Genomic DNA, 14,181 nt, shown 5'->3' with positions numbered 1-14,181 from the left:
TCCTAATCAGTCTCATACAACCTCCACGAAATTCACCTCAAATGCTTGACTTGACCGCAAATTATGGAAGTGCTTGTATTATATGCTTTCTGTAACAAGTAAACGACTTTAACAATTAAAGGAAATATAATATTTAACAGATTCCCCTAAAAGTATGGTATCTTGTCTATAGTGTCCCGTATCGAATATTATATAAGTACTTAATGAATGTTCACCTGCACAGTAATGATAACTTTATGAAAGAATCAATAAAGTTGAAGAAGCCATTTTTTGTAGGCATTAGACAAGGATAGAAATGGTAACAGGGACAAAGCAATGCCCATTCAATATGTTTTAATATCATTGGGGAATAGCGGATAATTTAATTGAATTATATCTAAAATTGTACTATAGTTGAAAGGCAGTGTATGTCTTATTTCCTGAAAAAAATGTAATTCAAACTTCTTAGTAAAAGCCTTAGAAAATAAATTTCACTTTTACCTAAGCTCTAGAACACGTTAATGCGGTTGCTTTGTAAAAAGACCCAAAAAAATAGTGGAAGGTTGGAAAATATTGAGAGGTTTCTAAGAGTACACATTAGAAAAAGAATGAACAATCATTTTCTTGTATACGATATCCATCACTAGAAAAATTGGTAAATAATTATTCCTCTCGAGGAATGGTAGTTTTATTAACAGGAATGATGCAATAATGCAATTATTGTCGAATTCTTTGTTTAATCATATAAAGGTGAGAGGTGCGACTCGAAATGATTGGACTCTTCTGGATATGCAGTCTCAGAATGAGCATGATTTGTACTTTCGAGTAGTTCAGGAAACGTTGAATATTTCAATTTATCACCCAACATATATTTCATTTTCAGCATAAAATAAGCTTGGTAAGCTTGACGTTCCTCCTCTGTGACGTCGTCACAATGGTCCACTTCGATATATTCTTGCTTGGAATCGTCCCCATGCGGGGAAGGGGTGACATATATTTCATATGGTGGATCGAAAAAGACACTCAGGATGTTGTCTATTGTGGGTTTATAACCACGTCGGATTGCTCGAATTCTGTAAACAATCAACAAATCTCTGTATATTATTGCATCCTCTTGAGAAAACCCATAAAAAAAGCTTGAAGTGGAATGTTGGAATCTTGAGAGGGAGGTAAATATAAAAGCCTATTTGGCTTGCTGGGGAGATCAGATGGCTTATAGGATTCGTTGTAAGAGTAGCCTTTATATAGAATATTTGGGAGAGAATGTAGACCGCGGACGAAGCCCCTGAGGCGAGAACTTGAAAGCAGATATCTATTGTTCAATAATTCTTTACCTGCTTCTTCGATATCACAAGAAAAAAAAGCTTGTTCCTTAAAAAGGTTTGGACCGAAGACAAGCAGAGTGTGGTTATTGCCTTTTAACATCAGCTTGTGAAAGTGAGTCTCTAATACAGTGTCAGGCATGACGCGCCCTTTATCAATTAAAAAATATTTCATGATATATTCTTTGAACATCGTATTTGACGTACCTCGGTCATCCAGCAAAGTGGTAGGTTCATCTAAAATCCAATTGTCTTGTTTCACGGAATACATGTTTGTAAGGAACCGCCAAATATTATTTCTTCTTGATTCAGAAAATGGTCTTCTTAACTTCAATCCATTGACAGTGGCAAAGTCCATGGTAAAGAAGTTTTGTTTGCATTTGTTCCTGTGTCAAGTTCTGATATGAGTAGATGTGAGCATGAAGGAAGCTTAGTAACGGTTCGAGTTATGAATGCCAGCCTTTGCTTTGTTCGATTATCGGTGGTAGACGACGTTCGTAACAAGAGTTTTATCCATCAATAAAATTCTGGAACATCATGCATCTGCTATGAAAAGACCATTCGTTGAACAAGGTGAAAGACAGTGAGTAGCCGCGTAACCAGCGCCCTTCAAGAACAATAAAGGTATTATTTTCTACGGACACGCAGGTTTAATCTGGTTGAATTACTTATTTCATAAATATAATAAAAATATAAACTAAGTTGAGAATTAAGAAACGTTCTTTCTACCAAAGACATAGTTTCTTAATATTATTTTCTTTCAATATGGTAAAAACATTTTTCACTACATTGGAACGCCTTTTACTGTTACCCGTCGTAACCAAGAATTTCATTCAGGCTGGCTGTACTTGATTCGGAACTCATCAACTTCTGAAATAGTTTTCTTCTTCCCATTAAAATCAAAGATCTACATAGGTAGGACAGGCCAGTAGAACAATGTTCATTCCTTTTATCTTTTTACCAGCGAGAGACTTTTATTCAAAATAAACCGTAACAGATTGGAATTATTGGCCGGATAATTGACCCAGTGTTTTTAAATTCTTTCCATCAACTTGTACTTAGTTATATTCTTTCATTGATGGCCTTCCAAAAGTAATTAAAGAAAAATTAAGCAGTATATATGAGAATAGTACAATTTTACACCATATCATTCATGTTTTCAGCATTGAGGTTGGTTCAAAGTTTGGGCATAATTAATACCTCAGAACCAATGGCATTTCTGAATGGTACTTTGTATTATTTTCATATCTATTGCTTAATTTTTCTTTATCTAATTTATCCAGTCCTGGTCCTCTTCCCATTGACTATGGAGCAGTTGAACAACTTGTTAACACCTATAACTCAGAACATCATGGCGACAATGACTTAAGGAGACTACAAGATACAAACTGTATATACGTTCCTATAACAGTTGAGGAAGTTGTTAATATGCTAATTATGGGACAAGATTGTAACAATACAAAATTGTTGACTAAGATAGAAAGTTGTAAAAAAGGCAACTATTCAAATTATTTAAAAACTACTTCGATGGTGTCCCTATTGGTAAAATTTCAAAAACGTTACAGAAGTATTTTTATGAAACAAACAAAATTTAAGGTATTTTATATGATGATTTATATTAGGCGCCACAATTAATATTTTTTTTTACCAAATACATTATTGAAAGAAAATATACAGGTTGATAAATATTTCAGTTGAATTGCGATATTAATCAGTTATCAGCTGTAGTGTTAGTCTTCACTACACTGATTACCTTTTCAATAGAATATGATGTTCACTGTCTCCTTTCGTATTTCTCATTCTTTTCTCTTGTTTTGATTCCATTTAATTCTCTCCGACTTGTTCTAATAAATATCCGACATGTGCGACCATTGTATCAATACGAGACATTACAATCTTCCACGAGTATAACAAACATAGCCACGGTAGAATAACGCTTCAAATACCTTCGTGTAATTTCTGGTTTTATAAATTTTGATATTACCCCAACTACAGCAGCCACTATTGACTTTGCCTTGTAGACTTTATCGAATTGGAAGGAACCCATTACTGCTGCTGAGAGTGCTACAATAATGCAATAATATTTCACTAAGGTGACAAACATATTACCCAGACAGGTAAACTGGGAATGGTGGGAAATTCCTTCCTTCCACAAAAGTTTTCGGTTGATTCTCTAATTCGATAGTCGAAATCTCTTATTTTTTTGTGCTTTAGAATCAGTCAAAACTTCCTGTTCTTTCCTGCATTGCATGGCTTTGACCGTCTTTTGATTTCCTTAATCTTTGTGTCCTATCTTAGAGTATTTATCGATAAAATTCTCTTTATCAGCGGCCGTAAAGGCGTGAAGTTGCAGAGCTCTGCTTGTTCCCGTACTTGGTAGTTTTTTATATTGTCACCTTCAAGGTTGTTGTTATTTGTACTCATGATATTTGATGTCATTTATTAGGTATGAAAGTTTATTACTGAAGCTCTTGTATATTACATTATTGGCGTATTGTTTTTTAAAAAAAAAGTATCTTTCGATCTTCCAAGGATTGATTTTATATTGTCTCTGCCTTATATATTTGTTTTCTTTGATATATGTTTCATATTTTGTGGAGGATCTCTATCATTATATCAGAAAAATTGTCAGCAATAGCATCAATGTGAGGGCTAGATACAGCGTTATGTTTTGTTTGTTCTCTAGTCTTTTTTTGACCATCTAATATTTTGTTCGAAGGTTGCACCGATCAAAATTTTAAACTCAGCATTTAATGCGTTAACACCGTTTAATGATTCTCCGTTGTTCCCATTGGATAATTCTGTAATGTAAGTTGAAATGAATGATGCATTTAATTAAGCTCTCTTGTACGTTAATAATACGAAAAAAAATCAAAAGAGATTCAAAATACTCTAGGAAACTACAGGAAAAATTGACTGGCCCTATATCTCAGAAAAAAAAGCGTTTTAATCATAGGGTTTGAGACCTTAAACGAAAAATTTTATTTGAGGAAACCATTTCTTAACATTCCAGATTTGCTTGTCTTCAAGTCTGGGTGGTAGGGATCTTAACCATAGTGAAATATTGTTCCATGATTGCTATAATTCTAGCAGGTGTAATGAACTTCCGTAATGAAAATAAAATAGATTTGGCAATGGCAGTATACCCATACTATCCATCTTTATATTGGTGCAGCAACCGGAATATACCCAGAGGTATTTGAAGTGTTGTTCTGCCGTTGCCTTATTATCAACAAGAAAGTTTCTGGTGTCCCGTATTGAGACAATGATCGCATATGTCGGTGAACTTATTTAGACATGTCGAAGAGAATTGATAAGAATCAACACAAAAAAAATAATGACAAATACGAATGGGATACTGAGACAATGGTGGCCCAGTTGAAAATTGGGATAAATGAAACTCTGCAGGGTAGGTATGAGTAAAAACAGGATAAGAAAATAAGTCCTATATATATAATTCAGCTTTATTGCATTTTGGTTTTTTAACCGTGGCACAAAGATAGAATCTACGAGAAGCGGCGCTCGTCAACACAACGGAGTTTGTTTACCATTTACGGACATAATTGTGCCCTTACACATGACTTCGGAGATCCGGAGTTGTCAGAAAAGGGGGTTTGTTTTTCCGACATTCCGTTGCGATGTACAGGTTTAATTATCATGTAGTTGCGATTTCTCAAAGAAAGGGGAAACTGCGCACTTGGGCGGCTATCTTGAACTATATACACTGCGCTTGTTTCTCAGAAAAATGGATAATCAATTGAATTTTCTCCCGGTCAAATGGAAAAAAGAGAAGATCATTTAGATTAGCACAAGCTTTCATCCGAATTTTGCGTTTGTTTGAAACATGGTACTCTATTAAACCATTAACTATACTAGCTCATCTTCGTATTAACTCCAAAAAATTTCACCGGGAGCTGCGCCGCGAAGCGGAGCGGCGACTGCACCGAAATCTCGGAAATTGAAGTCCGACAACGCTATCTACATTACATACCGGAAGCCCCACCCAGACATATATTTTGCACCTTCACGGGACGGAATGCGCCGATCGGATTCCCATTGCCCAGGAAAAAAAAATAAGAATTTCGCACTATTTTACTATAAACATGTTTTCATCAACTGTAGCTTCTTCTCGAGGCTATTGGATGCGCTCCCAAAGTCTTTCCGGTTGCATGGATTATGATATCGAACATGAATATGTGAATATCTCTCCTCTGTTGCTCTCTCAGTCTCTCAATTTTAATTAACATATCTACTGTATTGTGCCACAGTACTCATTTATATGTGCTTCTACTATGTTTTCTGGTTTCTTCTCCACTTTTGCTTGGAGAAAAATATATTTGATCTGACAGTAAATTGCATAAACATTGTGTTATAAAATCCGGGACATATAAAAAGAGAGGTATTCGCTCAAAATGCTGAATAAAAATCAATGTTTTTCTTACCAATTTCTTATTACTTCATTTGCTAATTGTTAACCAAGATAAGTATAATTTTTCTTTGAGAAGACTTTTCGTTTTTGCATGTTTAGTATGCTTTCTACTATTATTATAAGTTTTATTATCATCGTGTTCCTTTCTCCACTTTATTATGCTTTTAAATTTCTCCCAATTCCAATTGCTTTGCCTATCACAGGTTTTGCTGTTGTCTTCCTGGCCCAGACTTTCCTTAACTCCCTATGGGCCAACTAGTAGTGGGTGGTAATGGTTCATTCCCACTCTTAGCGAATGAAGATGGTACTATTATTGCAAAAACTCATCGGTATTGATTTATCTGCTTTTGAGCTAATCCGAAGCAGTCAAATTGAAAAACGTGATGACAATACTGATTGGTTCAACATTACTTAGAGGGATACATCTAACTTATTCTTCGACAATTCACTTGGCTTAGAAAAGAGAATGAATATTCATGCTTGTGCAATATGGGTTGTAGGTGCGGTGAACAGTGCTGATATCATTTGGGAAAGTTTGGAAAACATTTGGGACATTGCTTTCAAGATTAAGCAATTAGCAAATTCCAAACAGTATTCTGAAATCCATGCCCACCAGAGAAGTACGTACTCTAGATATTGGGTTAGTGGTGGTGATTGTGGTACAACAGACAACAATTGCCGGTGTTATCGACACTGTGCTGCGTAAATGTGAGGGTGAATGGGACTGTAACATTTATTGTATTACAATGACACACGGTGGAACATGGATCAGTACTTTATTAATTGGTGCTAACGAAAAGGGTCAGTATGCTAGTTGTGGTGGTCAATTTAAGGGCTGTTATGATGAAGGTTGTGGTGGATTAACGGGCTGGTACAATTGTAACAGTTAAACTAAAAGTTTTTGCCTCCTTTTATTGCCAGTACCTTTGCGACTAGCTTCTGACATCTTTTTACCCTTTTATGTGGGTGATCCCACATTGTTGAGGGTATTGCAATATTTAAATAACAAACTTTGACATACAATATTTATTAAGCCTAACCTAGATAAAATATATATTTAAATGTCACAGTAAATTTTTTCTCCTCTATTATCATATATTTTTATGTTTTAAATCCTTATTTTGTGCAAAGCATTGTGAATAAACTCAGTGAGGCATATTCAAGGGATGAAGTAAAAAATCAATTTGACTTTCTGGAATCTGAAATTGTGAAAAATAAAGGTTATTTAGTTGATGGGAAACTGAGTGCTGCCGATATCCTAGTATCTTTCCCTGTTGAAATGGCGTTCCTTCGTGGCTTTGTTACATCTGAAATCTATCCAAATACTAAGAAATGGTTAGATATTATTAAAACCGCAGATTCATATGCTATTACTAAGGAAAAGGCCAAGGCTTTTGGTGAAGAAATGTAGATAGTTTTATTTAAGAATTAGTAAATCCATCTCCCGTAAAATATTAAAGCAAAAATATCTCATCATTTTGGTATATAAACCTACGTAGTCTATTAGCTCATCTCTAAAAAGCTATGATTATAAGTTTTGATAATACCTCTTGCGACGGAATTGAGCTGAATTTAGGAATATTTCTCCATTGTGCTGACCCAGTGTGTGATTTAAAATATCGATCACGACGGTAGAAAATATGATTGTTGACTTTGAAAAAAATATAGGCATTCAACTTTTTTAGTTCCGATTTCTAAACAAGATGAAGTTGATATGTAACACACAAACATGATAATAGCCTCCAAAAATGGTTTTAGTAGTGCGATATTCGTTGAGTAACTTGGTCAAGTTTCTTTGATCCAATTCCAAATAATGCTACAAGCTGTGATAAAATGTCTGTCCTCCCGGCTATAGTCATCTTTAGAATAAATTTGGCTTTTGAAGGCAAAGATATATGAAAATTACTTTAACTGAATCTGATTTGCTTTGAAACTTGGACAATGTTTTCACTTCCAGTTTTGTTTTTGTTAAATCTCTCCAGGTGTATAACCTCTATTCTTTCGGGAATGTTTCCTAATTAGTCCTCGCTTGCAAAGATTTTACAAATGGCTCCTTTCCTTAACATTATTGTAAACATCTGTATCAATTTCCACTGATAATTTTAAATATATTGATTCACGGACGCATATTCTAAGAGGATTTTGGTGTCAGGTATCTTTAATTGCAAAGTATTTAAGCAAAGTATCTTGAAGAAAAACGAACCACTGTGTGAAGCAACTGACCTATATTAACGTACATAAATTCATAATTTCCTTGTTCTAACTGATAGTCATTGTCATGATTAGTATTAGTCACCGACTGTAAAGGCAAATCGTCTTTTGCATAAGCATAGCTCTAAGATACTCTACCTTCATCAAAAGAGGATCATCTCTGAAAAATCCATTTATTATACATTGTTCCAGTCGCTACAGTCGGATGCGGGGGCCAGCGTTCAGAGCCATATCTGTGAACTCTTTGTGCGTTATATCTTGTGCATGTATTGTAACATGTTCGCCAAACTTTGACATAAAATGTACAATTTGAACTTTGGAATTGAAGGTCCAAGAGTATTTATTCCGTGTTGACTTTCTGTAGACGTTTATAAGGCTTCATTAAGTTGAATAGTATTAGAAACAAGGGTGTCGTGACAATTGGCACAGAAAACATTTGGTAAATTATTAAAATTCCATGAAAAAAAGCCCTACGTGACTCTTTCTTGAATACCATATTTAGCTACTTGTTGGTTTTACTATAGTATGTATGTAAGTATCAGGAGCAAGTTCCATATATGAAGACATGTTAAATGTTCGGGATATTTTATTCAAGGATGGCTTATAGACAATCAAAAGTAAAGAAGTATTTCTTTAATCAATGTTTCGTTTCGTGAATTGTAAAATTATTCAATATTTATTATTAATTCATTTAAATTTATATTTGCATTTACAGAAATAATAAATGATAATTTATAATATTTTGACAGCCAGTTATTATATTTACGTATTATAATAAACAAAGTTAAGGTGTCAGTTTTTGGATAAGAAATAAATATTATTTTCACCTCATATGTAGTCTATCCAGTGAGCAACGATGTTAGTTGCTCGCTGTTGATGACCCTACAGGATCTTATCCGTCATCTTTAAATATAACTGCAACCAGGGCGAATGACAGACACTGAAACATTTAGTTTTAGATTTTCAAAGTTAGTGATGATATTGAATATATTGTTAAATTAAAGTATTGGCGATTGATGTAGAATATTGCTGTTTTAGTTCCTGTTAGGTTGTGCTTAGCTATTCATATCGCCAGTCAGGAGCAAAGTGTAGACCAATTATCGGTACATACCTTATGCTAGATATCTCCAAAAGTAAACAAAACTTACCAAAATATACGTTAAAAGCGATAATATTTGAGGACCTACAGAGCCCATTTGTTTTAATTTTCTGTTTTCACCGCGAGTTTCCGCAGCACAAGTCCAAAAAAACAAAACAAAGAGGAAAGAAGCAAGATGGTAAATCTACGTACATTTATGTAGCGATAAACACCATAGACACCGGGATTTCTTGGGTAAATTATTTATGTTCAAATTTCTTGAAGGTGTAGTGCATTGATTTTGTTAGCGCGTGAATGTCCAGTACATGGGCGGTGACGGTCTACTACACTGCGCGTCTTTCTGAGAAAAGTGACGGTCGACTGCATTTCCAGCCGGTCAACTGCAAAATTTGACGGTCGACTACACCGGGAGCCGCGCCGCGAAGCGGTGCGGGGCCCGTATGGAAATCTTGGAATTCTGTGGAGATCGTGTTTTTCACCATTGTCATCCCTCGGCTAGAAAATTTGAAGATCGTCGGACGCTGCGCCTATTTTCTCAGGATAGACAAATGACACGTAAATTGTTTTAGTTTTCGCGTTCTGTATTGGCCGTCCTATTGTCTTTACGTTCCTTTACCCGCCGACGACCTAACCAAAAAAAGGCAAGACTACCTAAATTCTACGTACCTACGTACATACATACATAATAAACAACAAATAAATAAATAAATAAATAAATAAATAAATAAGATTTATATTTTTTGGTCACCCTCCACATACATACTTTCTTTGCAGCTCTCCCTCTTTTAGGAACAAATATAGTCCAACAGTGGATGTTAAGGAATAATATCTTAGATAAAGATTAAAAAAGGAGACATTAAAAAATGGATGTAATTCGAATTGATGAAAACCATTGGGTCATTGATCATTTTCTGGTGCAAGAAAGAAATGGTGTAAAGTATATAAAACATTTCACAAATTCAGATCGCTACTTGGACCAATATCGTAGGCATAAAGTAAACTTAATGAACACAATCAATCTCAAAAAATTAAGTAGTGAATATCCAAATACTTCCATCATTCCTTGTCAATCAAAATTAATTTTTGATCATGTGCAAACATTTACTTATGAATTCTACCGTAAAGGAGAGGGACTTTTTAAAGTTAATGCTAGAACACCTAGAAGATTCAGAGATATTAGCTCTCCTTTCACTGTTATTCCTTTCTTTCCGAAAGCTGGTCCTGCTAAATATTTATACTACCAAAATAATTCACTACAAACAAATGTTATCCCTCCTGCTTTTAATAGGATTATTCATTCACACAATAGCTCTTTTTTTGTAAAGACACTTTGTTTAGAAAACATTAAATTAAAAACATCCGACATAGAAATATTGTTGGAATATCAACCGGTTAAATCAATCTATCAAAATTTATCAGTAGAGATGGCTACACGTACATACAAAGATGTTAGGGAGGAATACAAAGAAAGACCATTTATAAGGTCATTTACTTCACGAGACACCAAAGAACCATTCCCAAAACAATATAGATCAACAACCTTTTCCCGGTATGCAAAATCATTTGCCTTCATTCTCTACCTTATCGACAATTTCAGAAGATTTAGTTTTGGGACTCCACGAATTTGTAACAATCTTCCAATACCTTTATTCAACATCGACTCTACAATTGAAGAAAGAACTGAAAAATATAGCGATTTTTTTTGTTATCTCTACGAGTCAAAGGATAAAGCACTAGCTTGTATCAATATCTTATTTAGAGTGATGGCCTTTGATTGGAACCGTTCCCTTGAAACTAAGTATGAAGTGAAAACATTGAGTCACTTTAAATCCACAATTGACACTTTTAAAGGTATCTCAATTTACCTTTGTCTTCATAGACATATTCACCCCACAGATAAATATAGTAACACAGACAAATATTTTATCACTGACTGTACCACTGTGTGGGATTGGATTAAGAAAATTTATTCAATATTATTGACTGAATATCGCACTACAAAAGTTATTTCAAAACCTTGTGCTCCTGATGGTTACCTTATTGGTGGTTTAAGATTCTCAAGACAGTATATTCAGATATTTTATCAAGACATAATTAATAGGTATGATTCAAATTTAGAAGTCATTAAAAAATCTTACTTAAATGTACAAGCACCTTCAGTAATGGGAAGAAAGTTGTTGGGTACACAGGGGTTATGTTTGGAGGACGATAGAGCTAATCATAAAGGTTCTTTAGTCAATTTGTTTCCCATGGAGTTGATTTCCAAATTTCTTCCCTACCTTTCAACTGCTCAAATAGTAGAAGAAGAAGCTAAACAAGAAATTAAATCCGCAATCGATGATATGGGTGTTTGCTTGATGTGGTTAATATACTTCTCAACTGGTGGTCCGTACAGGTTTCCAGATTTACAAATTATAAAATATGCAGGCAATGAAAGAAATATTTTCTTTGATGCAACTGGTAAGTGTATTGAGTTGGACACAACATATTCCAAATTCAGGATTTCTAAACGTCTGTGCAAGGTCGTGGATCAACACACCACATTCTATTTGGTTCATTATATTTTAGTTTGTAGGTCTCTCCTCAATAATATACTCGGAGATTTCTATGCTGAGATTAACAGAGATTTATTTGCTAGTGGAAGGAAACCGAATTCAGTCGCCGATGATGAACGTAACAACGTAGAGAGCAAAAATTCAATGGGGAATGTCGATGAAGACGAAGACGAAGAAGAAAGCAATCAACTTTTTGATGAGGAAGAAGACGCTGAAGAAGACGCTGATGAAAATAAAGATGATATTATTGTTCCACCTATTAATATCTTCAATGAAGGGAAGAATCTTACTGATCTGGATTACTCTCGTCAGATTTTACATTCCACTTTGTTTATTGATATTAATACGAATAAAATAGTTCATTACGAGAGATTCAAGAAATTTATATCTCAATATCCTTCATCATGGGAGGGCAAAAGATTGACATTTAGGGATATGCGTCATGGTATGATAGGTTTACTCAGGGAGTATGTAGCTAGTGGCTATAATGAACGGTTTGAATTATCTAAGGAAGAATATGCAGGCCATGATGCAAATACAGGATATACTGATTATGCTGTCAACCCATATAAAGCCAGACATACTCCAATTAGCAAAAGATCTGAAGTATTGAGTAAATTATGGCAAGAATGGTTAGGTTTAAGAACGTATCATGAGAAAAAGAAATTCACACCATTGCATAGAACCAAAGAGCCAAAACTACCAACCCTCACTCAATCTCTTTATGATATTGCATATGTGAGAAGTTCATTTTTCTATGACTCTCGATGCTTATCAGAACAGGAGAATATGTTATTATTGGATATATACATGGGACAGGCAAATTTACATCCAATTCAAATTTCTCCAAAAGATGATGCTTTTAATTGGTATAAGTTGCCAATTTATGCCCTTTCTGAAGTTGCAGCAAACAAGAACCAAATCTCCTTCATATTTGAACCAACCCTGAGTGCAAAAATTTTGGCATTGCAGAAACTCTCCGAAATAAAATCGTCGTTAAAAGTTGGTGGTTTTGATTCTATTGAAAATATTGAATTTGGTCCAGAAGAGCATGACTTTAAATATTCCATATATGTTGGTACTTTCGAAAATTTATTGGATCGAAATTTTTGTGATTTAATTCACAAATGGGATGAAACAATGGTTAAACTGTCTCTCTGTTATTTGGTAATTAATGGTTTTGAAAAAGTAAATGAGGATCTCATCAAAGATTTGAATATTGGTTCCATAAAGTGGTTCTTCAAAATATTGCTATTCACAAAGGTTGATGCGCGTCATCAGACTAAAATATTGATGAAAAATTTAGGGATATTGAAACAATTAATCTCGGTAAAGCGCATTGACATATCTGAGTGTATATATTACCACAATTTGTTGAAAGAACTGCCATTGAAAGATGTTTATAAAGAATTGTGGAAAGAGGAATCTGGTTATGGTACGTTACAGAAATGTTGCTCTTATTCTAAACGATACTTGCAATTATTTAATTCTAGGACAAATAAGAAAATTGTGATTATTTCAAAGCAAGCTGATGCAGCTGATGCTTTGCATGCCATGTTAGGAGATATATCGATTAAAATTACTGAAAAAATTGACATAAGAGAGAGGTTTAGGTTAATGGATACTTTCAGAGAGCAACCGAATTCCAAAATTTTGATTGGAACAAAAGTGTTGCTTGATTTTCCGAATGTTGAAAATGTTGCCCTAGTCTTATTAATGGATTATATGCCAACTATTTCAGATTACATTACCTTCTCCTCTATGATAACAAAAGAAAACGGCATAATCAGTTCCATTTTTTGCGAAGGATCATTTGAAAAAGATTCCATGACGTTGGATTGTCCAACAAACCAGATAAGAAAATTTTATGGAATTTCTGAAACCCAGCCCTGCAATTGTTGTAACAACTCCAATGAACGGGTGAGGGAATTGCTAATTGAAGTCCATAGCAATGACTAAATTGAGATGATGAATTATTCTGGTAACATGTTCTATTACTTTTTCTAAGTTTTTATTACACATTTGATATTTTAACTATTATTTGACGATCATAAAATTATATTATACAGGATATTTAATTTACTATAAAGGCTATTTAAATCGTACACATATACTAGAAAGGTTGAGTAATTATATTTTTAATAGCGTACACCGAAAATCAAAAGTTTATAAACGTTCGGAAGACGGCTCTAATTTTGTAATTAATTCATAGATTTTTCCTTCCGTATGAAAAAGTAGTTGTGAAGACTTTGTCGGTTCAGTAACAGTTTCCTAACGATCAAGGAAGGAGGCTGGATTTAGTGGTGCTATGTATTATTTAATTGTTAAAGGAAATTAATAGTGTCTATGTTTACTATTTGTTTTATTTGATATATTCATAGTAAGCGTAGATATATATTGGTATTATCTTTGGATTTAGCCGGCCAGCTCACACTGATTAAATCTTGGAGTTGTCAATAAAGGAGGTATATATGTATAGTAATGGGAGTTGTTCTTACACTATCATGACCAGAATTTAATGTAGATTAACATACTTGAGTACCAAATATATATAATTAAGATTAGAAGAGTTGAGAGATGAGTTCT

General features: G+C 34.1%; 2 protein-coding genes across 2 annotated transcripts; one reads left to right on the top strand and one right to left on the bottom strand.

Moving 5' to 3' along the window:
- Positions 1-1,080: 1,080 nt before the first annotated feature.
- Positions 1,081-1,659, bottom strand: NDAI0C00110 (uncharacterized protein; the record flags this gene model as incomplete). Its single annotated transcript, XM_003668866.1, has 1 exon — positions 1,081-1,659. One exon carries the CDS (start codon positions 1,657-1,659, stop codon positions 1,081-1,083), a length of 579 nt encoding a protein of 192 aa, XP_003668914.1.
- An 8,244-nt stretch (positions 1,660-9,903) lies between these two features.
- NDAI0C00100 (uncharacterized protein) lies at positions 9,904-13,554 on the top strand (the record flags this gene model as incomplete). Its single annotated transcript, XM_003668865.1, has 1 exon — positions 9,904-13,554. One exon carries the CDS (start codon positions 9,904-9,906, stop codon positions 13,552-13,554), a length of 3,651 nt encoding a protein of 1,216 aa, XP_003668913.1.
- Positions 13,555-14,181: the final 627 nt, after the last annotated feature.

Source organism: Naumovozyma dairenensis, chromosome 3, assembly GCF_000227115.2.
Source record: "Naumovozyma dairenensis CBS 421 chromosome 3, complete genome".
NCBI lineage: Eukaryota > Fungi > Ascomycota > Saccharomycetes > Saccharomycetales > Saccharomycetaceae > Naumovozyma > Naumovozyma dairenensis.
This window is presented reverse-complemented; position numbering and strand designations above follow the sequence as displayed.